Here is a 24,886-nt window from a genome sequence, read left to right as displayed (position 1 = left end):
GTCCAGGTGGACCCAGATGCCTGGTTTCCCGATAAAGTTTAGTGCCTGGATCAGCTGACTCTCCAGTTTGAGAGAAACGAAACCTTTCATGTTAACTTCCAACCTAGAAAAGACCCTCTTTTAATTTCAAGGCAAACGCATGATCGTTGCTTTTCTTTGACATCGCTGCTGTTATATTTTAATTCACAGATATGTGCAATTCTTTGTTCTACAGAGTGAAGATAGGATCGAGTTTTCCTTCTTAGGGCTTTCTGTCTATCAGGTCAAACCATGGGAAAGTCGAAAGTCCAATGGAAACTTTAACTATACATTTGGCGGGATGCTGAACTCAACGGGCAAAGTTACTGCACACCTTCCAGCAAGCAATATAGATACAGATACCATATGGATATCTCTTACAGTCCACGGAATTAAGGCTGGCAAAATAAGCAGTCACGTAGAGATATAGAAATTCTGTAGCAAATCGGGTCAAGTAACATCTTATTCCTGTCTATATACTTCGTTTGTTCATGGTGGTTACATGTCATATATGCCCAACGTAGATTTCTAAACAAAGAGGAAATATCCAGGTCATGAAATACATAACTCCATCCGAACAATGCTATAAATGACGTCAACGCCGTAAACGAAAAAATATCCGAAAAATATCCGAAAATAATGCCGGTTGTCGAATTAGAACGGGGATGAGAAAAATGATAGGGTTGATATGTACCAATATGCCTCAAAAATGAATATATCCAACCAACTCCAAGAAGTCAACCCTAAAACCCAATGTGTCCGAAAGAATATCCCCGAAACGGTGTACTACGGAGAAGCAGCAAACTCGGACTTCCTAGCAGCTGCCAGACGGTTCCGCCGGTTCGTCAGTATACGACGGGAATACGTGTATCCCACGTATGTTATCCCGACGATCACAAGTATACCAAGGGCCACTCGAGAATCCCAGATAAACGCTTGCAAACGTGTTTGGAAAAAAAAAGTGCGTTTGGTACTTCGACGGACAGCAACAAGTTGCGAGAGGGTCGACCAAAAGGATCCAACGAAAGACTCAGCTCGTGTCAGAGCCGTTGCCTCAATAATCGGCCAGTAAGTTGCCAAGCGCCAGTCGTGTTCCTCCTCCGGATGTGCCGCCCTAATGGCTTCCTTGCATTTGTGTGACATCTCCATGAAATGCGCTCGCCCATCTAGTAATTTGACGAGGTCGCGGATAACTTCACCTTCACGATCATCTGTCGCAATAACCACAGGTTGGTCCGGGTTTAGCTGGGTACGTTTCACATTGTCATAAAGGTAGGAGCCCGTCCAATCGCATTTGCCAAATACATTGCGGAGCACGGGAATTTCATTCTGATGACAAGGATCCTTCTGGCCAAAGGAAAGGTCAGACGGCCAAGTTCGAATATGCAACGCAACTGCCTGGGGGAGAAGGTCAGGTAGCATGTCCTTCACGCAGGCATCGAGAGGCTCTGCAAGTCTGAAGAAGCGTGCGGCCTTTCTCCATGGCCCAGCTCGAAGTGGAAGAATGAACGAGTCCCGTACAAAGTTGAACGCAGAACGCTGCCAGTATGATTCACTTGGAGCAGTAATGCGTACAACTTGCTCTGGCGCCTCGGTGATTTCGCTCGCGAAGTCCACGACCAGAGTAGATGCGTTTTGTAAACTGGTAGCGAGTTGGGGCCTCGCATCGTATCCCAGTTTTTCAAGCCCGGCTGCGTCGAAAACATCAGTGACGGGTATCAGCTGTGATGTAGCAACACCTCGGACAGCCGGACAAGTAATTCCCGGCGAGAGCAGTCTTCGTGTTGGAAGAGGGTTGTTAACTGCCGATGCAAGGTGAAGGATGAACTGATTATTGAAATATGCGAAATCTGGGTTATCCCACTATAAATTTACGCAAAAAAGTCAGCGTAACCGTATCCATTATCCATGAGCATGGAAGTGCCCGTACAGTGAAATATTTTTGGACGCCAGTGTGAACCAGAGGCTGTCTCCATTGAGGCAAATAGAAAAGCGTTATTGTAACGAGAAGGATTGCTGCAAGCACGAGGCCGCGGAGAGGCCATCTCATGATTTCGATTATAAATGACCGATCATCGATAACGTCCTTCTTTGGCCAAAAGTAAAAATGTTGGCTCCTCTGGGTGAATTTGGGAGAGGTGTTTCTGATCCTGGGAGAGAAATTCCCAGTTGAGCCCCTACACGGCGTAGCCTCCAGGCTCGTTACGGTGTAGTGTGGCCAGTAATCTGTACGGAGTGCAAGCCACACACCACCACCACCACCACCACCTTTGAAGAAAATCTCGGCATTGGTTGAATTGGTCAGGATTGGTAGCTCAGCGGCTAATGGAAATTGACCAGGATTCTTGATCGGACATACACAAGTATCCAATTCATCAATTCATGGTTTGACAGGGACGATTTATAAGGCCAAATGAAGACCGTCTGAGTATCATTCAATTCGATGACAGCCTAAAAGAATGCGTCCAGGGCGGATGTCTTAGGAGTGCATTTTTTTGAGTTCAAGGGATCCTTGCTCTCTCTCTGTACTCCGTAGTTACATGAGGAGGAGTGATAGTTCGGGTTAAAATTCAACGAACTTGAAAACAACCTACTTTGTAAATGATCCTCTCTTCATCTTGGCTACTTTACCCGCCCAGGAAGACACGAGCAAAATCGTCCTACGCTGTAAGCATACTCCGTACGGAGTACTCTGGATCAAAAACAACTCGGATCTTGAGGACACAGCAAAGACAAGCCGCCTCCCAGCCCAGGCAGGACGGGAAACTGCGTACGGAGTAGAATTGTGTGTGATATGAGAGCAAGAGCAGGGCAGGGATCCTGCAACGCCAAGTGTGACATGGAACTTTTGCCTGCACCTATATATTATAGAAAAACCAACTTTTCTGAGCAAAATGCCCTGTAATGTGTGGCTGTAAGACTCTATTAATCTTCATTCTTTCCTTTACAGATGTTCTCTACTGTATTTACATTCTTTATACGGAGTACTCTTCTCTACATTCATTACAATCTATACATTCATTAATATACTCATTTCATGCACTGCTGCTCAGTGCGTGGGAATTCTCATCCTCTCAGTGCATTTGAACAGCCTCCATTCATTTATTATCTCTCTATCTCTTCTCTCTATTTATTATAGAAAAACCAACTTTTCCATGTGCACCCCATCAAAAATATTTGAATGCTCTGACTCATACAGCTCAGATCAATCTTCAAATCTTCATTCGTTTTTTTCATTCTGCTCTTTTCATACATTCTCTACAGTATTTACATTCCTTATACTTTTCTCTATATTTATTTTTGATCTCTGTGATTCATGGCATGCACTGCTAAATTCTCTGTAACATGATCTCATGTGATGTCATGTGCACCCCTTTGAATTCAGATGGGATTGAACAGCTGGCTCTGCAGTTCTGTATGGCTCTGATTAATCTGATGATGGTGATAGAGGTGATACGGGGTGGAAGAGAGTGGTAGGGGGCCTGCAAGATCGCACCTTCTATTCTAATCAGGTTTTGAAAGCACCTAACATATTGCTTCGCTTCGCTCCGCAAATAAAAATATACATAGTTAGTTATACAGCGTATAAAATTGTGGCCTCGCAGCCTCTCTCACCTTTGCGTGCTGGCGCGGAGCTAAGAAATTCCTTGGAAGTCTGGCGCGGTAACGTGATCGGTGAGCTTCCGAAACAGGCGCGGACTTCATCAGGCTCCGCTCGACTCTTGCACTTGTTACGGAGTAACATGTATAAGAACTAACGCTATTTCACGTCCATCAGAGATTTAACTTCCTTTTTTATCCAGTGCCCGGGCTTATGCCCCTTAGCTGCCCTATTATCTCAGTTCTCCGTTTGTTACTGCTCCTACTGAACTCTTCTCAGGAGTAGCATGGTCATCCTTCTAAGGAGGATGATAAGACACGATACTGAATATCCCAGAATAGCTTAAAGTATTAGTGATGGAGGGTACCCAGAGTAATAATACAACTGAGCAGCATCGATATCATAGCACCCATCCCGATATCTCCTCCAGTTCTCCACAAGCGCTGCCACCAAATATGCAGTACGCCGTGGCTGGGGCTGAAGATGTTGACATGGTTTCGGGGAGTGAATCCGAACCTTCTGCTAGCGATACACATTACGGACATGGAGGCCATGATTATTTCAGCAGAAGGAGACACCAGAGGTATTCAAGTGAACTAGAGCCGCCCACGGACAATCCAGACTTTCATATTTCTGAACAAAGCCTGTAAGATGATAGATACATGTTGAAAACCCTTGCACAGTTATATGTTAAACTAACTTGATCTGGTAGGAGTGAATCTGAAAGCCTTGAAGAACCCGATCATTTCGGGGAAGATGTCGACCCCGACTTGGGGTTGTATGGCCGTAGGGGTAGAAGGGGCCGCCAATCTATTGGCAGGCCATATAATTTCGGTGCACGAGGTGGGAAAGGCATCAAAAGAGGCCCCAGGAAGCCGTTAGAACCCAGCTTGGAGTTCAAAAATTTACACTCTGAGGCAACATCGGCGTTTATTGATGCCGACTATGAGAGAGCCACCGTTCTTGTGAAGCAGGCCATTCAGATAAATCCTGAAATGTTTGCTGCCCATTCTCTCTTATCGGAAATATTTCTTGCGCAAGGCCAAGAGGATAAGGCTCTTGCTGCACTATTCAGTGGCGCACATACGCGACCAAAAGATCCGTCCGTCTGGATGAAAGTTGCGAAATTGATCTTAGAAAGAGCGGGGGAAGATCGGACATCAGCATTACAAGATGTAATCTACTGTTATAGCCGTGTCATTGAGATCGATCAAAAAAATTACGATATCCGATTTGAAAGAGCTGCGGTATACCGCGAATTGGGTCATAATGGGAAGGCTGCTCAGGAGTATGAAAGATTACTAAAGGATCTACCGCACAATACAACAGCGCTCCGTCTTCTCGCGGAGACATATATTGATCTCAACGAAGTCGATAAAGCAAAAAGTCGATACGACGAAAGCATCGCATATTACATGTCCCTAAGTTTGGAGGAAGCCACCGACTTTACCTGGTCCGATGTGAACATTTACGTTGAATTTTTTGGCTATCTGAACGACTATGAACAAGGAATATTTATGTTAAAATCACTTTCTAGGTGGCTGCTGGGCCGGAAAGAAGATGCGGAGTGGGACAATATTGTTGAAGACGACCGGGAGTTTGATGCCGAAGACTCCCCTCGTCGAGCAGACATCACATTCTTTGTCCCAAATCAATATCCCATCGAGGTTTACGGGGCGGGTCTACCCTTGGAGCTTCGCGTGAAACTTGGGATATATAGGTTAAAATTGGGCCTCCAGTATAGAGAAGAGGCGTTGGTAAGTGCTCCTATTTAGTCGTTTTCTCGAGTAGCGAAGCTAATTGCCAATTAGTCTCATTTTTCGTGGCTAAACCCGGATGACTCCTCGGAAGGCGCTCTGCTCTATGATTTCGGTGATCTGTTTAGGGAGGTGGGAGATGCGCTAAAAGATGCTAAATTATATCAAGATGCACTACAGTTTTACGTGCCACTTCAGAGGACCCGTGAATACGCAGATACTAGTCTTTTTATGTCCATGGCCGAATGTTATATCGCCTGCGAAAATGATGAAGCAGCTGAGAACTGTTACTTAACAGTGGTTGAATATGATGAAAACGATATTGAAGCCCGTGCCAAATTAGCAAAATTTTACGAAAACTTAGGATTGATTGAACAAGCTTTGAAATATGTCAACGAAGCGATTGAATTAGGAAGGCAGGAGTCGATGCCAAGGCGAAGGCGAAGGTTTGGTTCCAGAGCTCTACAGCTTGCGAGAGAGTTTCGCTCAACGGAATCTGGGGGGGCTGTGATGGCAACGTATGAGGGCCCGATTGGGGCAGAAAACGAAGGCTGGAGATCTCCCACCCCTTCTCCCAGTGTGTCTGGTGGACTTATGACTTCTACTGTACCCCTTTCTAAGAAACGGAGGCAAGCAAAAGAAGAGTATGTCAGCACCGACCATATAAGGTATTTGTACTCTAAATTGTTAGATCTTGAAGCAGCAATGAGAGAAGGCCATGAGGATGCGACCGAGGATTGGTTGGATATCGCGGATGCTCTGTTGCGGGATTTTCGGTCAAATCGCGTCTTTTTCCCCATGCAAAGACATATGATGTTTCTGGGATATTCTAGAGAAGCCCAACGGAAAGCTGGACGCCTGAAATCAACAACCATCATGGATGAAGTAGAGGAAATGGCTGGACGGCTTCAAGCCACATTAGGTGAGCATTACCATCGTTTGATATTGCTGAAATACCATTGACTAGAGATCTAGGAACCCCCGAAATTGATCCTGCGACGATCCCAAATGATTATCACTCTATATCATTCGATCAGTGGTTGGACATATTTCTGGAGTATGCTCTTGTCCTTTCAGGGCAAGGCCAATCAGAAGAAGTCTACGACACCCTCTCTGCTGCAGCCGATGCTAGCGTTTGGTATCATTCCAAACACAACAAATTCCAAATTTACACCTGCTGGTTCAGTACGTAGATTACTTTCGGCCCTCAAACTTTATGTCGTATGACTCTAACTGCCAGTAACAGCTTGCGCGCTCCGGCTCAAGGACGAAGAAACGCTCTCCAACATCTCCCGCTGGTTCATGAAAGAGTACCAATTCGTAACTGACACATACCGCCTGTTCGCAACACTTAGCCGACTTTGTGGTGACCCGCGAAAATCCCTCTTTCATTCGTCCCCCAGCATGAAATTCATGCTGCGCCAAATAAAAGCGATTGACTATACTCTCCCGGATGACCCCCTGCGGCCTACCCAAGCCCGCCGCACCCGAGCTTCTGTTTTCCAAGAGCGTGCCACTCTTACCACCAAAGACGAATCTGGTCAACCCATTCCTGCAGAGGATATGGATGTCCCACTCCTAGTGCTATACGGACATATACTCTACGCCGGGACAAGTTTCACAAACGCGCTCAACTACTTTTTCCGCGCATATGCGCTAGCACCAGAAAACCCCGTCGTACTCTTATCTATCGGCCTGAGTTACATCCACCACTCTCTCAAGCGACAATCTGACAACCGACACTATCTCATCATGCAAGGACTCTCGTTCATGCAAGAATACCGACGTGTGAGAGAAACAAGCCCAATTCCACAAGAGCGGCAGGAGGTGGAATTCAATTTCGCGCGGGTCTGGCAGATGCTGGGTCTGACGCATCTGGCTGTACAGGGTTATCAGCGATGTCTTGCGCTCAGTGGGGAGATAGAGGCTGAGCGAGAGAAATTTAAGAAGCGGAAAAATATGCCGGCGGTTGTTGGTGGCGGCGGGCGTCCAGATGAGCGCGTCTGGGTGGAAGATTTTACTCGTGAAGCTTCCTTTGCTTTGCAATGCCTCTATTCATTCAACGGCGAAACAAAACTGGCGAAGGAGATTACCGATAGGTGGCTTGTCATTTGAATATAGCATCTCATTGTATGATATGGTACACGAATCTCACGCGCCAGAATATATGACGCCACGATGGAATAAGTTGTTCTTGACTTACTCTTCTAACTCGTTAACAAAATAGCCTGAAGACTTGTGGGGTATATAGATATACTCAAAAACGGACTGCACAGGTATGCTAAATATCAATGTCCAATCCCGCATCAAGCGTATATGCCAGACATTCGACACCTACTGTGACATTAGAATCGCTCTCCAAATTGGCCCAGCTTGCTGACATTGGGAAAAAAAAAAAAAAAAAAAAAAAAAAAAAGTTCAGACAGTCCCACAGGATGTAAAAAATCAATCATCCAACTCTCATCCCTCTTTCTTGACTTCTTAGCAGCTGTTCAATCCTCACTCGGCCCAGCCTCGTCAAGGTCATCGAAAAAAACAGCTGACTGCCGTCGAATCTCTTCAAGAACGCTGCTGCGACGTTTTAGATGTGGTCTATTATCTGACTCTGGAACTCGTGCATTGCCTGTGCCGCCATACCCATCCTGCCACTTATCCAAGTCTTCCTGCAAATAGCTACCAACCTGTTGGTCCAATTCACCGTCGTTGGCGGATGCGTCAATTTCAGGTGGCAAAGGCGTATTAATATGGCGAGCAAAAGCACGACCATCGCGCTTCAGCGCCTCGGAGATCACCTTCTCGAGCTTCATCCTGTTCTTGATAAATTGTATCTTCGGGAAGGTGCTATGTTGGCCTTCTTGTATCATGTGCGATAATCGATCCGGGGTAGGGTCAGTCAGGATGTAATATAGATCAGAGAGACTAGTTTTTGGCCAAATAGTAACAATTCCGCTGAACCGTTGCAGCCATATTTCACTCCAGTCCTGACCCAGTGGCCGAGGAAGAAGTTCGAGATGTCTGAGGACTTTGAGCCATTTGTTGAGGTCCAATTTAATGTATTGTTCTGTGGCCGATCCTAGGAAACCCCCGCGCCAACCACGGCCTTTACGATGTGTGACAGGACGGCCAACGCTCCCCCTGGAACTGAAAAAGAATAAACTTATGTGGGGATTAACCTAGAATGAAATTAGTCCCAGCATTCTAGCATGGCACCAAGGGCAAATTAAATACTTACTTGAGACACGATAGGAAAGTTGGCATTGAAATGTATATCCAATGCCTTCAGCGGTATGTCAGTCCGGAGACTACCGTCTTTCCATTTATGGCCAAAGGAATAGGGGGCGAGCGTTCCATCAGGCTTCTTCATCATCAGCACGACAGGATTTAGTATACCGGGAACAGCTGCGGAGGCAATGACTGCGCTCCATATGACACAATGGGGCGATGTGAGATAGTTTGCCAGAATTGTAGGAGAGTGAGGATCCGACGGAACGCATGAGACGTTTAAAATCCGTCCGGTGCGCTGATACGCCTCCAAGAATGTAGTAGAGCCTCTGCAGAACCAGCTGCATTTTTCAGCCCAGTCGAGCGTGTCAAACCTAGCTCCCGTTCGCCACCATCGCCGTATCCAAACTTGTAACGGGTCTTCACAGGCCTTAATCTTATAGGCCAGCTCTGGTACAAGTAACTTTTTAAGCTCCTCATCGGTCCTAGTTGCTACCAGCGCGGCTACAAGGGCCCCTCCAGAAGTCCCCGAAATAATATCAGGGAGCACACCATTATCAAGGAGAGCTTTGGCGACCCCAAAATGATAGTATGAGAATGTAGCTCCTCCAGAAAGACACAACGCCGTGCGACCATAGTTAGTCTCCAGGTGCTTGAAAAAAGCTTCCTTCGTCTCCTGAGGGATATCTTTGGTTCTAAGGATGAGCTGCAACGAGGCATGTACTTCGTCGATGAATTGTTGAACTAGGTGCTTGGTTCCAAAATATGTCTCGCTGTACAGACGTGGGTTCTCAACACCAGCGAAATTATGCTTGACACATCCTTCCAGCAACACACGGAGGTCTTCCAGCAACGGGCCGAGCTTTACAGAATCATCGCCCTTTGTTTGCGATTGTTCCACCTTGGCCCTTAGCGCCTCCAGCTGGCTTTTGACCCTACTGACGGTTCCATGGTCGTAATATGCATACTCGTTCACGTCTTTCCATTTGTCATTCCCCAAATAGGAGTCCAGCTTCTTGGCTGCCTCCTTCCATTCGCCATAGTTTCTTGTAGTTCTCATCTGCCTTCTCAACGTTTGCCTCTTTCCTCTCCAAGTGATTAAATGCTCGTAGAGGTAAATATATAGCCGAGTGAGAATGTAGAGAACGCTGAGAACCGAAATCCAACCCAAGGCGAGCGAAAGCAAGGGCCATTTTAGGATTGTATACAAATACCCTTCCCTCGTTTCGTCAACTGTTCTGTTGGCCTTGCGACGCTGTCCTGGTTTCCGCACTCTCTGATGTATGGGGCGCCAGTCATTAATCGCAACGAGAGGTGCAGCTTCCGGCGCGCTGAGGGCGTTCTCGAAGTGCTCGAGCTCCTCGTCCTTGATGAACCTCTTGTTGAAGTCGGGAAGCCCATAGGTCTCCTCATCCTCCTGCGATGAACCCATCCCTTTTTCGCACGTACACTCGATCCAAAATTTATTTCTCAAAATGGAATCAATCCATTTTTGCAGGTCTAACGTAACGTCAAAAACTGCTGATAGCTTCTCAAAATCGAGGTTGAAGTGCACAGCCACGTCAAGTCATAACGGAGTATGCTCAGCGTCATTTCATATTTCAGCCACATATCTCACGTGACATGCCTGCAGCCCGAATGTTTATTACCGCTCTATGAAACTTTATTATCAAGGCCGAGACCTCTGTCATATCCCCCCCAATGTTAATATGGGCCTATAATCCCTTCGTTGAAGCTTATTAGCTGTGAGCATCCCATTACAGGTGGTATAAACCGAATTGCAACAGGAAACTATTAAAGCCGCTCATACTTTACGCTGCGTATACATAACCTGGGCGAGAGAGATGTTACATATTTGACCGATTTCAGGATGTCATCGCCACTGGTCTGTCCACTACATTCATTGATATACAGCTGTGACACATCAAACTCAGTTATCGACATGAACGGGGAGCAGATGCAGGCAAAGATATAAAAAGACGGTGAACAAAGCTCCGCTGTCGCAGGTTTAACCTGCCCGTGGCTAGCTTTCCACAGGGTATTCCGTGCCAATGATGTCAGCGAAATAGATATCTGTCGCGTCAAAAATGAGAGAAGGACTACAATCACAAATGAATGCTGATTGCAAAGCTTTAAAAACTATAAGAAGGAAAAGAAAAAGAAAATACAGATGAAGGGAGGATAAAGTGCGGCCTGGAATATTTTTCAAATCGGGACAGAGGACACAGCCAGCCACCTAGGTCCCTGTCCTGCGAGCTTCCCAGATCACCATCCTTCAAAATATGAGAGGCAGAGCCTGCATACTTGCATTTTTGATACATGCATTTGAGAAGAAATGATCATACCCTATGGAAGCGAATAATAAGAATAAAAAGACAGACGGCGAGAAAAGTCTAACTACAGCTCAGCTAAGCCTTGCGCCACCTATATTCAGTCCAACAATGTTCGGTGCCAAAAGCATATTTACTCCTTTTCATCCAAGTTCACAATTTTTAAAATTAGTACTTGCGGGTCCATTGTATGCTGAGGCCCCAAGTATTGGAAGCATAGTATTTATCCACTACTAGGTAACGTCTGTTTGTTTGCTAAGTTACCGATGAAAAAGAGTGTCGCACAATGGAAAGAGGATATTGCCAACCGCAGATGTTTAATAACGATATATGTGCCCGCATTCACTCCGGTTTTACCTAATACGAAATACCAGATGGCCAAATTGCTCAATTGGGACATTGACAGATGTGCTTGCGACGTCATCGCGCAGTTGAGATACACTTGTGATCCGGGGATAGCGTCATGATTCGCACAAGTTTTCGATATTTTCATACCCGCAGGTTTAGATTTTATGGGGCTTAGTGCTCACCGTTAATCAATGGGAAGCCGCAAACTTTTCGATAAATTGGTCCATAATATCTCTGAGAGATAGCCTTAGAAGGCCGCAAAGCGATAGGTGAAGGAGAGCTTTGGTTCAGGTCGGATGGTGACCGTCATAACTATATATTACTTGGCCTATCACAATAGTCCTGATCGAAGGTGATATTCTCACATGACGAATATCCGCGATAACTTACTACCAACGACGAGCTAAAATGATGAACAAAACCCTTACTACCGGCTAAGGCAATGTCAATCAATTTAATCTCACGATGAATCATAGGATTAGCCAACAACCTCTCGCCGTGACGCTTTTAGAGGCTAACTACCCTGCCAATAACCATAAATATATTTCCACCACTCTATCCATGCCATTCGCATACCCCCATACCCCCCCCCCCCCCCCCACCATTCCAACAAAATCTGACTGCAATTCGAGTGCGAAGCGTGGTCAGCCTTTAACACACGGGTCGGCTTGGCATCTGCTTCCCCGTGGGGGCCAAGGTCAAAGAGGGTGAAGTTCGCGATGGGGCAAAATGTTTTCTCCGAAGTTCAAGGATTAACGCCAACCCCTCCAACCCTAATGTTGGCCCCATCTCAACGATAAAGTACTCCGTAGGTAGTCAGAAACGGCGATAGACGAAATGGCCATGTATTCGAGATTCAAACTTTTGCCCTATTCCTTAAAGACTTCCATATCACACAATGCCACCGGAAAGTTGTTTCTGAGAGCTGATCATCCAGCTGCCAAAAGCACGGAATTCAAAGAATGATGTGGGGTAGATCAAGTAGGTTGTTTATCATATTCAACTGGATATACACTTAGTAAGATTCAATCCAGTTAAACTCCGACTAACGTTGGAGAGATTTCGAACGTCGTTAGTTAATAGTGGAGTCTCATCAAACGCACACCGGGCAGCACACCGTGCTGATTCCTGAAGAAGGAATGTTAACTGGTTTGCATTAGTTACTGCTGCATCCTCCTCACTTAGTTACTAGTGACTAGCCTCAATGATTTCCATGCAATGAAACACAATCAACCAACTAGCAACCACTTGTCGTTTTGAGCGGGGTGGGTGGACGAAAATTGACCCCACACTAGAGAAGAAGGTTGGTTGACCGGGGGGAGACGACCCCCAGGTCATCTCATCACAAGTCTAGTGAAGGAGAAGCGGGGGAGAAGGGCATGAAAATGCGGAAAATCGAATATCATCGGCAAAGATAGGGGGGGGGTTGGGGCAACGTTGCCAGTGAAAATGACAAAGTCCTGAATTCATGATTGGGAAGTTTCTTCACCAGTACCTTGTCTTCATATTTTTATTTTTCGTCGATTTTCTCTCCTGACTAGAAAGTGCCAAGGCAGCTCGCTCGGTGGTTACTTCAATCCAATATAAGCATGATATCCCACCACAGTCTCAGGGCAGATACCAGTCAGACTTCCTCTTCCCACAAACTAACACCGGTTAGGCTTCGCACAATCCGAAATTCCACGCCCAGGTGAACGGACACAAGACTCTCCCTTCGCCTCTATCTTGGGTAGGTGGGGTGAAAGGAGTGCATTTCAGACTCCCAAGACTGATAAAACGTCAACCTACGCTATATTGCCGGGGAAGACTTCCAGAGGGGCGCATCATGTACAGAGGCAGGATGACAACGCTAAGCACAGCACCGGGGGGGGGGGGCGGGGGGGCGGCCGCTCGGAAAAATTAGGCAACAGGGGCCAAAATAGCCAAGGTGTCAGGGATTTCCAACCGTGATCATTCAGGCAAAACAGTTTGAACCACTGCTTGCATAAAATCCGATACGTTTTATTGTGCGAATGCGTACGCACACATGTTACAGTTCTCTCAAATTTTATATTTTTCCTTCTTCCACGTGAGTAAAGGATGGAGCGCCAGGATTCTAATTTCACCAACTATTCAAGCATGGCGTGTGGTCAAACCTTGGAAGTTGGCATGGCTGTCACGTGGGATGATTGGGGGAAATCGTCTAGATATATTGGGATGGACATAAATTTCGTGTCTGAAATTTTTCGGAATTGGATATATTGAGCAAACATGTGTCCGGAAATCGATAATTGGGCGTGAGAACGAGTCAAAAACCAAATGATGAGCCATGTTGTGGAACGATATGCCATTTCATGTGTTCATACTACATCATTATTTTGAAGGCTAGTGATATTCCTGAGGATGTTGGAAGCACTAGTATGCCTAGGTCAACAATCGTGCTGTCTCCTTAAGTTCCTGCAAGACACATTCCCGATCCAACCTTAGATCTTCTCAACAACCAGCGCTGCATTACTCCGTACAATGAATTGAGTGGCAGTTTGTCTGTATATAGCAGGATTAGGAGGGCTCGAGCTCCCTTCATAGCTTGTTCCACTATTGCCCAGAGTTAATGGTATGTCGTTATGTGCAGAGAGCGGAGGTGCTGGTTTGAAAGTTCTTTTATAGTTGCCCAGGGGGGCGTATTGGCAGATGAGCTAGCGCTAATTTCCGGGCCACGCGGGCCGACAGGAAACCCGCGACCAAGGAGATAAGATATTCGAATGCCGGGTTGCTGCGCAGTAGTACATATGTATGTGCATGTGGATGTGGATGTATGCACTAAGCAATAGCGCAGAAATCAGCAAGGATGAACCGCAGGATTTGGTGTCGAAAATCTTGAAAAGGTTAGGGTGGGGCTTATTTCATCTAGTTTGAACGGTGGAAGCGCTTTTTTCGGCCTACTTTTAGCTTCTTCCTTTTGTATATTTTCCCTTCTTGGTGGGAGGGAAATACATAAAAGAAAATGTCACACGGTCACATCATCAGAGGACCCTGTTTTGATCCCTCACGACGGACAATGCAAGGAATTCGGGTGTGGGAGTGTGGATGAGGGGTGACCAACCTATTGGTTAGCGCGCCGCGGTAACCGCAGAATATAGCCCTGTTGCATTATCCTGTATTTTCTCCGTATTTCAGGACCAAACGTTTCCTGCTCTGGTGAAAAGAGAAGAAGGTGGGAAGGAAAAAGGGGAACAAAAGGAAAAATCCTTCTTGTGCCCTTTTCTTGTTGATTCTTCCCCGCTGTTCTATGGCACGGACCAAAGCCATGTGTAGTAAAATGGCGGAAGATAAGCCACACCGGAGTAGTAGATATATATGAACAAGAGGGCGAAGAAACTTCCCTGGCGCTGTAAGCTATTTATGGGTGTGCTCCACAATAGATAAATTAGCCAATAGGTTAACTATTTGAGATCATATTGTTTGCGATTGTTGTGTGGTGGCCCTGGTGGATTTTCTCGGGTTTGGAGTAGTTGTCCTGGGAGAGTTTGATAGAAATTGCACGGTGATGAGTCTATGGCGTCTTTCTCTATCATTTAAAGTGGCGAGATAACCATTATTTAATTAATTATTGGAGGTAGCGGAAACCAACTGGGATTTGAAAGATATAAGGCCATGGAACAGAAACCGTGTGTGGCTCTGGCGAACTGGGTTGTTGATAATCCACATGAGTGTGTTTGTCACTAGTCAAAAAGGTAGTTAGGTATTTAACTATCAATATTGGCTTTTGAGAACTTTCCTTCTCGTTCCTTCAATTTTTCTTTTTTCTTTTTTCTTTTTATTTTTATTTCTTCCTGCCATCCCAAGGTATGGCACGGCCTGATCAACCAATATCACTAATAACAGAGCCGTGCAAAACGGATTATCTGATTAAATTAATATTATATACCTTGGCTGTCGGATCATCCAGATTTCTGGAAAATCACAACATTTTGTGAAAATGCAACCGCCAGACTAGCTTGACGAGTCCAATTATAATTAGACATTGTGGGTGTGGGTACTGGAAAGTGAGCAGCGATTTCGGACCCCCTTCGTTGCCTTCGTTTACGCACTGCTCATTATAGTTAGCCGATGTCAGTGTGCACCAAAAGCTTAAATAATATTGTCTTTGTTGGAGGGATATCCCGCATCCATGGAGACAAGGGTCGGATGTGTTAGAGAGGGGCACAATTTGATGGGTGTGGTCATCAAATCGCAGCAAGTGGAAGACCAGCACCGCCGTGCGGAGCAATAGCGGTGAAGAAATAAAGAAGGGAGCTTTTGATATCTGCTTACTGCATTTTCAATCTATTAATGTTCTGATTATTGACACGCAGCCTTGCCCTCGGACGCAGCTGCGCCTTGACAAATGGGGTAAAACGGTAGAACAAGAGGACAAGGGAACCGGGACTGCCATTCGCAGCGGATCATATCTATTCCGCCCGCATATGCAGAAATGTCAGACTCAATCAAGGGCCGGAATTTAGTATTGTGTATTATTATTATAATTATTATAATTATCAGACGGGGGTGTTATTCTGCACGTAAAATTAGCGCAACATGACTTTCTCACTGCGATTAGTTGTGAATCAATTCCGGTTGTATGTATTTATGCGGCACAATATGCCCCGGTGGCCGAATGGTTAATGCGGCCACCCGGTAGCACCTTGGCGTGGGAAACCAAGGCGCGTGGGTTCGAAACCCGCAGGGGATACATTAAATCCGGAACTCAAGCACCTCAGGTTCCTAATAAATACAGAGGTGTACAAATCGCTCCAATGAATTGCTCTATGTTCCTGGGCTGGGAAGTTATTATCGCATGTATCTAATTGTCACTCCTTTGTATTTTCCTATGTTCTTGTTATCTTGGCGTGGTCTCAACACCTGTATTTCCTCCTGTATAACCAACACTTGACCTGTATTTAACATCACGCAAGGACTCATCATAAGCTCCGCTTGCATATGAGTATAATGGAAGAATAATAATAATAATAATAATAATATGCGGCACAATATGGCGATGAGGTGCTGATAATTTATGCACTAGTTACGGGGATCGACCAGCCTGTGAGTGGGAGCGCTTTGGCTACCCAGCCTCGAATTAAATCAGTGTAAGCGCCCTAGCCTTGTGGCTTGTCTGACATGTTGCATAATTCATGAGACTCGTGAAAAAAATTGCGAAAATTTGTAGACGGCTTATTAGCGATCTCCTGGCATGATATCATATTAGTGCTTCTGGTATTATTAACCGGACAACATACCTAGGTAAAGTATTACTATTGCAACTCTCTTCGTCTCTTGTCAAACTTGATGGAATAAATTTACCGTGTATTTGGCTCTTGGGAGTGTTCCCAATCAAATGAACCAATGTCATGGTTCTTTATTCCAACGTCGGCGATACCTAGCTATCCTCATGTTAGCCTTAGCGAGAATAGCAACCACCGCCGACGAATGACGTTTGAGGAACAGTATTTCGCCACCGGTCCCTTCATCGTCGCAGCATAAAAGTAGCCTTGTGACACCCAAAAGAGGGACCACTGGTGGTTTGAGGGCGGGTTTGTGTTGAATGCGCGAGGTAAGCTGAATATTGCAGGATTAATCAATCGATGTCAAACCACCACGGGTTGGAAACAACCAGTATGATTTCTTACATGCCTAGTTTTGAGTGTATCCTGAATCTCCTCTCAGAGCGATGAAAGCTGTTACTGAGGCCCTTGTACATGTACCTCCATGTAACTCCAAATTTCTGCTGAAAGTTATGTGGTTAAGACAAATTCCTGTCTCTCTTTCCGGAACCCATATTGTGTAAAATTGGTCTGTTGGGTCTTTTCTACCCTAACTTAATTATTGGCGCCTCTGTTCTGACCGAAACTTATTGGAGACATGCCACTTGTCCCGGCGGGATGATATGTTGCTCTTATCGGAACATCATTGATTGATTAAGCGGGGATGGGAAGGATTGAGCCGCAAAACCAACCCCAATAACGTCATCAAAAGGTGGGTTGAAGTGTAGGCGCGCTTAGAGTTAGCGGGCCCACAGCCGCTCGCAACAAGGGCTCTCTCCAGAGCTTTGGTGAACTCAAACATGCTTACGTCCGTCCCGTCCATCGGATAATATATTTTTTCTTTTTCCTTTTTAGGTCGAACAGTTGGAAAACAGGATTACGAATATTGTATCTGCCAGCCGCCTCAAGCAAGAACCCGATAAGCGAAGACAAACCAACTCGGCAAGAATAATATAGTCCTCAGAAGTCCGAAAAAGAAAATCATGAACAGCAATCTCCACTCTCTCACGGAGTATCTATTCCCTGAACGATTGAGGAGCATGGATCCATTATAAAAATTTTAACCTTATCAAATCGTATCATCATTGTAGGTGTCACCACTCACCAGCTCGATGACTTCGAAGACCGAACCATGTAGCCCTAGGCACGACTAGTAGTATCAATTTCACCTGAGCGTAGTGTGCAGGGAGTGCAGGATGATCTTGTCCCATGGAAGTCTCGTTTCACCTCCGCAAGTCACGGAACGGTCTCAACTCAAAATACGTCGAAGTGGCAGCCCGGCAATGGATGCATGGGTGTGCTGGACTGGCTAGTTAGGTCCATCAATTCATTTTTCATGAATAGAAAGAAACCAAACTGACGGGACAGCTTCCCAATTTTTTTTAATTTTCACCTCAACCCTCGTACGGCCTCGGTTTTGTGGGACAAGTTTCGAACGAAGCTTCGCTGTTTTGTTTCTCTCTCTTTGAGTTGGATTGATATTTTTTAATGTCAACCACTGGGAAGAGAGCATGTTTATTCTGAATTGGCGAAACCCGTTTCACAGGAAAAGTTACTGGTAGTCTGGGAATGACCGTAAGTAAACTCCCAGACTGACCAAATTGGGTAATCCCGTATACAGTTCCGGCGCCAGGGGAAAATAACGAAACTGTCTGACCAGGATAAAGAGCCGTCGTTTCGCCAGCTCTTTACGCAGTCAATAACCACCACATCTAATGATTTTGAGGGGGGGTGATGACTCTGATGAGGATGACGACAGGAAACAGAAGGGTGGCCAACAGATCAACACATTGTAGGGTTATTCCAGGGCTTCCCATGAGCCAGGTGATTAAATATGTATGATATATATCGTCATTCCTAGGCCATGTGGGAACGAGGGGGAGTTGAAGTGAGGAACAATTGGGTGAATGTTGAATCCATGGAGTGATCATCTGCATCGTGAACCTTCTTAGTGGTTGGCCGCGTGAATGTGGGTGATTTGTGCCACATGAAGGGAAGAATTCCGTCAAATAATGATGGGTACCTCGCGGTACATCAGCGGCGTTCAACTGCCAGCCGAAGAACTCTTAATCTCGCCAGCCACCAACCACACGCGCAGGCCCGAGGGCAGACAAGACAGGCCAAGCAAGCCCCGCCAGCTTGCTGTTTCCTTCCCAAGATAGGCTTAACCAGCCTACGAGGGCCCCTCCGAGAATGGCTCCGAAGATAGCAAAGTCCGCGCCGTAACACTGCGCTGGGTGAGGGGGGCCGAGTGCCAGTCGTTAAATAACAGCCTGTACACAGTAGTAAGCATGGGCTGGGAACAGATTTGAGGAAGCAGGGATTCCGAGGGGCAAACCGGGGCAGGCAGACTAACTGGGAGCGTGCAGCAGCTAGTGTGAAGGGGGCGGTCCTCTGGCGCTATCATGCCCGTATGCAGTCTGTTGCATCCACTACAAATCCCTCGTCTGGCAGTCCGGTCCCATGCACGGTGCAGGCTTGCCCTTGGCTGACTGCCCCTCCCCAATCAGAGGCGGCGGCGAGGTGAATTATGTACGTAGTATGGAGAAATACACAGTAAGAAATATCAGCTCTTGACCAGCCCATCATCCCTTTCAGTGTTTTCCGCTCTGGGTAGTTTCCTCCTCCCTGTGGTTCCTATCCCGCACACCCACCTCTTTATTTTTCCCTCCTCGTCCTCTTCCTCTCGTCTTCCTCCTTTCTCCCTTCTCTTCTCTTCTGCTCTTTTGTTTTCCCTTTACCCTGTCTCTTTTTGAACAGCGGACAACTCGGTTGGAGGAATCGTGCTAGGACCAACACTTATCCCTCTCCCTCTCCCTCTCTCCCTCTCCCTCTCTCCCTCTTCCCTTCTGTTGACTGGCCAATTGAGTCGACGAACCTCATCGGTCTTTTCTCTCTCCCGCTTCCCCCAAAGCCCAGCAGCATCGTGTTGGGATTATTTGTATTGTATTGTGGATTTTCATTCTTCTCTTGTCGGAGACGGGTATCTGTTTTCCACAGTCCGTCTCTAGTTTCTGCCTTCTTTTTTGCCTTTTTTTCCCTTGGGGCTGTCCCGGTGACCAAACCCAAAACCCCCCCGCCCAGTTCTCTCCGTGCACATGAACCCAAAAGACGTGATCCTTTGACCACTTCGCCACGGGCTTCGTAATATTCCTGTGCAGTCAATTTGATTTTCCTTAAGAGAATCCTCGTTCTTGACTCTTTCTTGACTCGTTCCTTTTAAGCCCTTGCCCCGAGTGTCTTGTTGGAAAGTGCGGGCATTTTGAGTCACTCAAGCTTCAAAGTCACTGTTGTGGTGTGCGCGTCCATTTTGAGCCTCCTGTTGTCATCAAAACAATCTCCGGTGTTGGTGGCAGCCTTCTCCCTCCTTTCCGTCTCGCAACCGCAACATCCGCATCTTCCTCAGCCCACCCTCCCACCACGACGCCCTATATCTTCTTGGATGCGCTCAAAATGTCCTCTCATCCATATATAGTCTCGTTCTGTCAGTGAACAAGTCCCGCTTTCTCCTTTAGACTGGACCCAGAACTCCTTGGGCAGCGACCTCGTCATTATGGAGAAACTCAACACTGAAGATGGCCAGCTCTTCATCAAAGTAAGTGCCCTATTTCTCGCCAAAACCCTCTATTGCAGCGGGTTCTCTCATCAAGTGGTTAATTTACATGCCTAACTTGTTAAACGTGCTTGCTAGAACCTGGCCAGCTTCGTCCGTACTCATGAGAAGGCCCTCGCCAACGCTTTGCAGATGAAGCGTCAACCCTCCAAAGCATCAGACTCTTCCACCCGTTCCGCTACTTCCTCTACACTAGCTGCTGCGTTATCCTTGGGGACACTGAGTTTCACATCCCACAACATTAAACCTGCAAAACTCACCCTGACTAGCCATCATCTTTTCTACCTTTTATCCCGGTTTGAGGACATATCCATTCCCGTGGGGCCCATGAACATCCGCTTGGAAAACATCAATACAGAGGCTTCGTCTGCATATGTGTCTTTCTTAAGCAAACCACGTCGCTCCAAGGGAGACAGAGACTCGATCCATTCTGTATCCAGTGTGCGTAGTGTCATGTCCGGTATGAGCTCGCTCTGGTCCTCATTTGGCCTAGGATCCAAAGACTCTGTCTCCAAATCGGAAAAAGCCAAACTAGCCATTGAAAATGACCTAAAATATTTGTATTCGGCCTTTACTAAAATCCCCTGTTTGAGACTTGCCCCGGATCACAGAGCTCGCCTTATTCGTGGATACGAGGAATTCCCCTTTGACACAGCTGTCCCACTCCATTCGTTTAAAAACCTCAGCGCCCTGGAGATTATCGATGTAGATTTCCGTTCCTTTTATGGCTGGGATCGTCTAGCTGAACAGTTAAGATCCCTTACTCTTAAACGTGCCAGTATTGATGACCCTACGGACCTCTTGACCGGGATCGTTCTGGATGACCTTGACAAACGGAGACGGAGATCCTCCAAATATCAATCATCTCCAGTTCTCGGGGCTTCTTCCAACCCCCAGACATTCAATAAACCAGACCTGGCGAAATCCATGTCGGCACCTGGTTCTCCAGTAGCTGAGCCCAGTTTAAGCACAAGTTCCAGCCCAAAAGGCAGCGCCTCCATGGTCAGGGGTTTCTCTGAGGGTGGGAGAAGACATGCTCGAACAGAAAGCATTTCACCCACACGCCCCACTAGTTCAAGACACCAGTCTCATCGCAGAGGAACGTCTTCCAAAATACGCAGATCTGGGTCTGGGAGTTCCAATTCTAGCGAGGCTTCCTCCCACCAGAGGAATGGAAGCATGTCGAATTTATTGGCTGCTGGCATCCTTCCTCCATCCAAATGGCGGTTCCTGCGCCACCTCAGCTTGACAGACAACTCGATGACTAGTGTCAGTGTCTCCAGTCTTGCTCCTGTTGCCAATACTCTCCATTCATTGGATTTGTCCTGGAACCTTTTCACCGAAGTCCCCGACAGCCTTGCATCCTTGACAGCTTTGAGATCTTTAAACCTATCTCACTGCATGATAGACTCTCTCCATTCTCTTTCTAGGAACCCGTTGCCTGCCATCACTGCGCTTAATCTTCGAGGAAACCGTCTCCGATCACTCGCAGGAATCGAACGGTTATTGTCTTTAGAGCGCCTTGATTTACGAGACAATGAACTAAGTGATCCCACCGAAATCGCCCGGCTCACTGGTATCCCATACCTACGCGAAATTTGGGTGTCTGGGAATCCTTTCACCAAAACATTTTCGGGATACAGGGTTTCCATATTCAACCTATTCAGACAAACTCCAGGATTCTCTGAGGATATTACTATTGATACTACGGGCCCCGGATATTCGGAAAAGAAACAACTTGTGACTCGTGTCGCAGAACCGGAAGGGGCTCCTGTTATTCGACGTCCAGAACCTGGTAACGAACTTGCGGATAAAACCCAAGATATTTCAGTTGCCTCGTCAGTCGCTGCAATTCGTGCAGATACATCAGCATCTGCCGCTCCTGTTCAAGCAGAATATGCGATAGGCTCTAGTAGGCGGAAAAAAGTCCACAGACGAAAAATTGTCGAGCTCTCCAACGATGATCCTTCTTTTAACATGGTGACTGGCGGCGTGGAAACCGTCGGTTCTGTTTTCCAGCAACCTATCCTCGAACACCCAGCTACGAACCCCGCAGCTACAGCAGAGCAATCTCCAAGCTCAAATAGGATATACAGCAGAATCTCTGACCCCAAGCCGCTTCAGAAGACCACTATTGCTACTATCCCACCCCCAAAAGAATCGCAAAGCAGTCCTGCCTTCGAATCCGCCAAGAATCCCCACTTACTTCCTGCTGTCCAAAATCTCGACTGGAGCGCCAACGGGGACTCCTATCGTCAACGACTCGAAGCGTTGAAGCAAGAAGTTGGAACAAACTGGCTGACAGTGCTTGGCGATGAATCCTGGGACACTTCACAAAAGAATATCAATTCTCATACAGGGGGGGGAACAGAATACGATCCAGTTGGGTCACTTCGACCCGCGCTCATTGCTAGAACTAGTAGCCAAGCCATCGCCACTGGAGGTCGAATGTTGGGCTAAATATCGGACGAATCGATATTTTTCTTCACGTTGGATGTCTTCTTTCCACTCCTCTCTCCTACATTACCTCCCTTCGCCCCCCGAGACCCCCCGAGAACGCCGATCTAAAATCCAAAATCGAAACCACATATGTGATCTTGTTGCACGAAATACGATATAAGATTTGAGAGGTATAGACTCTATTTTCCAAATCGCGAGGAAATAAATTGCGAAAACCCGGCGGGCAGATATCTTGTCATCCCCCTTCTACACACAAAAAAGTTGAGAAACCAAAAAGTGAGAGAAAGAGAGAAAAGTGTTTTGAGGAGCGATTTTTCCATTTTCACAGAAACCCATCATGATCGTTTTCAACTCTTTAAATTTTCCCTTTTCTTCTCCCTTTCTTTCTTCTGCGAGGCAGCCTTGTGCTTTTCCCCTAATGGGATATATGTCTGCATGTTCGTTTCTTTTTGCATGAAATATACCACTGTTGTTTCCAGCCTGTATGATAATTTTTTTGGGCTTTAGTTCTTTTATTTGCATGTGTATGGCGCTAACTGATTTTGGGTGGCTTCCTGTCTCCGCTTTTGTCACTGTTGTTGTTTACCTATCCCTGTGAGTTCAGGCCTCGTCCAGGGAGGTATATGAGTGAGAGGATCATCCCTCCCTTTTGCTCATATTGTTAGACCGCTTTTGTACTCTACTTTTACGGACTGGAGAGGCGGCTTGTTTTTACCTTTTCATGGTTATTTGTTTTTGCGTCTTTTTTCCCCTAAATTTTCGAGCACTCCGGCGTTTCACATAGCGAGTATTTCTATTCTTTGTGCTATTTTCCCTTCTTCTTTTTCGTACCGATTTTTTGGTTGGGTCTTTGGTGCTGCGAACAGAAAACGCTAATAGCGTTGTATAATGTTTTTCTTGATTTCCCAATCAATGTGTGTCGGGCGGGAGGTTTTGCGTTAACAGACTTTGGTTAACAACATTAAAATATGCTATTTTCTTTCTCTTCTCTAAATGCAACTTTCTCAGATCATGCTCTATTTTATTAATATACTCGCGCTGTGATGCTTTTTTCTTTCTCACTGCTCTCCTCCGGTCATTATAGTAAGCGTATAGAGGTGTAGTATATCGAGGCCTTGTGTAAGGGGGTAGGCAAAGAGGACCACCCACTTGCACTAACTCTATCCTTATTACCGTTTAAAAACACTATCCGGAACTCGATGTCATATGGGATATCCAACTAAGGGATGCACCTACATCAGCCAGGCAGAGCTCAGAGGCAGACCTTCCCAAGCGTGCGGGCAAGGCAATTTCGAAGGCCGGGGTGCTGCCTTTTTTGCTTATATATAGTTATATATTTTGTGTATATATTCTTTTGCGTTGATGCATCCGTGCGAAATACCCATATGAGGCCCCATTGGTGGTGAATATTAGCTATATAGCTCGTTACCCTCTTGATAGGCCGGGCACGTATGGAAAGGGAGATGGAGGTTTTGATTTTGATTTTCTTTTCTTTTTTTTTTTTTTTTTTTTTTTTTCTTTTTTTTCTTTTTTTTTTTTTTTCACATATTTGGTTCGAGTTCAAGGAGCATAACATACATACCACCACTATAAACATTAGAATAGTATCAGTAAAAGGAGATCACTCCGAGCATACTCTGTAAAATCATAGAGGGATTGGAATGTAGATAAGGGGCAAGGGTCGATGAGTTTGATGGATGAATGGAAGCCTTGGCCGCCGTATAACAAATAGACGGTGTGGTCGAGTGGTAAGACGTCACGTTGTGGCCGTGCCAGCCTGGGTTCGATTCCCAGCACCGTCAGAAGTAATTAATTTTTATGTGGTTTTTTTTTTCTTCTTCCTCCCTCTCCACCCAGCAGACTTATGCAGTTCCCTGATGTCTCAACTTTTCTTAAAAAACAAGACAAATTAAGTCAGGCGAGGCGCTAGGAAAGGGGGGGATTTATCTTTGTCATTTTGTTTCTTGGAAGCCGTGGCAAAATGAAGCTGCATTCCCCCCCGCTTGCTATTGAATTCTTACAATCACTCACTCCATACAGAGTACAACGGTAGTCCGATCAGTTTTATTCGTAACGCAGACAAAATATCTCTATTTTTAGCTATTCCTTGCTCCTATTGGCCGGTTGTACGATTGCAGGAGTTTCATTGTATCGCACATATAATTGTTCTCATAAAATTCCGGCGCATAACCATATATCATTTGCTCAAGAGCGAGTTTATTGGCAAAACAAGGCAAAAAAATCCGTATTAATAT

At 46.1% G+C, this 24,886-nt stretch overlaps 4 protein-coding genes, 1 non-coding gene and 1 pseudogene across 9 annotated transcripts; 4 read left to right on the top strand and 2 right to left on the bottom strand.

The window, feature by feature from the left end:
- Nucleotides 1-98: 98 nt before the first annotated feature.
- On the bottom strand, nt 99-2,853 carry BDBG_09003 (uncharacterized protein). The gene is made up of 2 exons (XM_002620546.2): nt 1,949-2,853; nt 99-1,881 (listed from the first exon to the last, which is right to left on the bottom strand). Exons 1-2 carry the CDS (start codon nt 2,066-2,068, stop codon nt 805-807), a joined length of 1,197 nt encoding a protein of 398 aa, XP_002620592.1. The 5' UTR covers nt 2,069-2,853; the 3' UTR covers nt 99-804.
- Nucleotides 2,854-3,049: 196 nt separating this feature from the next.
- On the top strand, nt 3,050-15,634 carry BDBG_09002. 3 transcript variants are annotated; one of them, XM_031723829.1, is made up of 7 exons: nt 3,050-4,265; nt 4,332-5,376; nt 5,431-6,298; nt 6,352-6,561; nt 6,623-12,257; nt 12,353-15,301; nt 15,363-15,634. In XM_031723829.1, the coding sequence occupies exons 1-5, from the start codon at nt 3,976-3,978 to the stop codon at nt 7,489-7,491; spliced, it is 3,282 nt and encodes a 1,093-aa protein (XP_031581166.1). In that variant the 5' UTR covers nt 3,050-3,975; the 3' UTR covers nt 7,492-12,257; nt 12,353-15,301; nt 15,363-15,634. The 3 variants fall into 3 exon arrangements, with proteins under 3 accessions (XP_031581166.1, XP_031581165.1, XP_002620591.2); XM_031723828.1 differs by having other exon boundaries at nt 12,336-15,301; XM_002620545.2 differs by having other exon boundaries at nt 6,623-15,301.
- On the bottom strand, nt 7,786-14,222 carry BDBG_09001. 2 transcript variants are annotated; one of them, XM_031723827.1, is made up of 4 exons: nt 14,199-14,222; nt 12,380-14,075; nt 8,609-12,279; nt 7,787-8,549 (listed from the first exon to the last, which is right to left on the bottom strand). In XM_031723827.1, the coding sequence occupies exons 3-4, from the start codon at nt 10,028-10,030 to the stop codon at nt 7,869-7,871; spliced, it is 2,103 nt and encodes a 700-aa protein (XP_031581164.1). In that variant the 5' UTR covers nt 10,031-12,279; nt 12,380-14,075; nt 14,199-14,222; the 3' UTR covers nt 7,787-7,868. The 2 variants fall into 2 exon arrangements, with proteins under 2 accessions (XP_002620590.1, XP_031581164.1); XM_002620544.2 differs by having other exon boundaries at nt 7,786-8,549; nt 8,609-14,131.
- Nucleotides 15,635-15,898: 264 nt separating the features above from the next.
- BDBG_17930 lies at nt 15,899-15,987 on the top strand (annotated as a pseudogene). The gene has a single exon. The product of its transcript is annotated as a tRNA-OTHER (tRNA).
- Nucleotides 15,988-17,438: 1,451 nt separating this feature from the next.
- BDBG_09000 (leucine Rich Repeat domain-containing protein) lies at nt 17,439-24,104 on the top strand. Its single transcript, XM_002620543.2, has 2 exons — nt 17,439-20,153; nt 20,250-24,104. The coding sequence occupies exons 1-2, from the start codon at nt 20,112-20,114 to the stop codon at nt 22,629-22,631; spliced, it is 2,424 nt and encodes an 807-aa protein (XP_002620589.1). The 5' UTR covers nt 17,439-20,111; the 3' UTR covers nt 22,632-24,104.
- A 258-nt stretch (nt 24,105-24,362) lies between these two features.
- On the top strand, nt 24,363-24,433 carry BDBG_17929. Its single transcript has one exon. It is a non-coding gene; the product is annotated as a tRNA-His (tRNA).
- Nucleotides 24,434-24,886: the final 453 nt, after the last annotated feature.

The sequence above is a fragment of the Blastomyces gilchristii genome (assembly GCF_000003855.2).
Source record: "Blastomyces gilchristii SLH14081 genomic scaffold supercont1.33, whole genome shotgun sequence".
Lineage (NCBI taxonomy): Eukaryota > Fungi > Ascomycota > Eurotiomycetes > Onygenales > Ajellomycetaceae > Blastomyces > Blastomyces gilchristii.
This window is presented reverse-complemented; position numbering and strand designations above follow the sequence as displayed.

What these genes read in the sequence shown, in the direction of transcription:
- BDBG_09001 (XM_002620544.2), bottom strand. Translation starts at nt 10,030, where the DNA reads ATGGGTTCATCGCAGGAGGATGAGGAGACCTATGGGCTTCCCGACTTC. An exon ending in ACTTTCCTATCGTGTCTCAA is followed by an intron (nt 8,550 to 8,608) that starts GTAAGTATTTAA and finishes ATTTCATTCTAG; the next exon opens with GTTAATCCCCACATAAGTTT.
- BDBG_09000 (XM_002620543.2), top strand. Translation starts at nt 20,112, where the DNA reads ATGGAGAAACTCAACACTGAAGATGGCCAGCTCTTCATCAAA. An exon ending in ATGGCCAGCTCTTCATCAAA is followed by an intron (nt 20,154 to 20,249) that starts GTAAGTGCCCTA and finishes CGTGCTTGCTAG; the next exon opens with AACCTGGCCAGCTTCGTCCG.
- BDBG_09002 (XM_031723829.1), top strand. Translation starts at nt 3,976, where the DNA reads ATGGAGGGTACCCAGAGTAATAATACAACTGAGCAGCATCGATATCAT. An exon ending in CATATTTCTGAACAAAGCCT is followed by an intron (nt 4,266 to 4,331) that starts GTAAGATGATAG and finishes TTGATCTGGTAG; the next exon opens with GAGTGAATCTGAAAGCCTTG. An exon ending in AGTATAGAGAAGAGGCGTTG is followed by an intron (nt 5,377 to 5,430) that starts GTAAGTGCTCCT and finishes ATTGCCAATTAG; the next exon opens with TCTCATTTTTCGTGGCTAAA.
- BDBG_09003 (XM_002620546.2), bottom strand. Translation starts at nt 2,068, where the DNA reads ATGAGATGGCCTCTCCGCGGCCTCGTGCTTGCAGCAATCCTTCTCGTT. An exon ending in GCGTCCAAAAATATTTCACT is followed by an intron (nt 1,882 to 1,948) that starts GTACGGGCACTT and finishes GTAAATTTATAG; the next exon opens with TGGGATAACCCAGATTTCGC.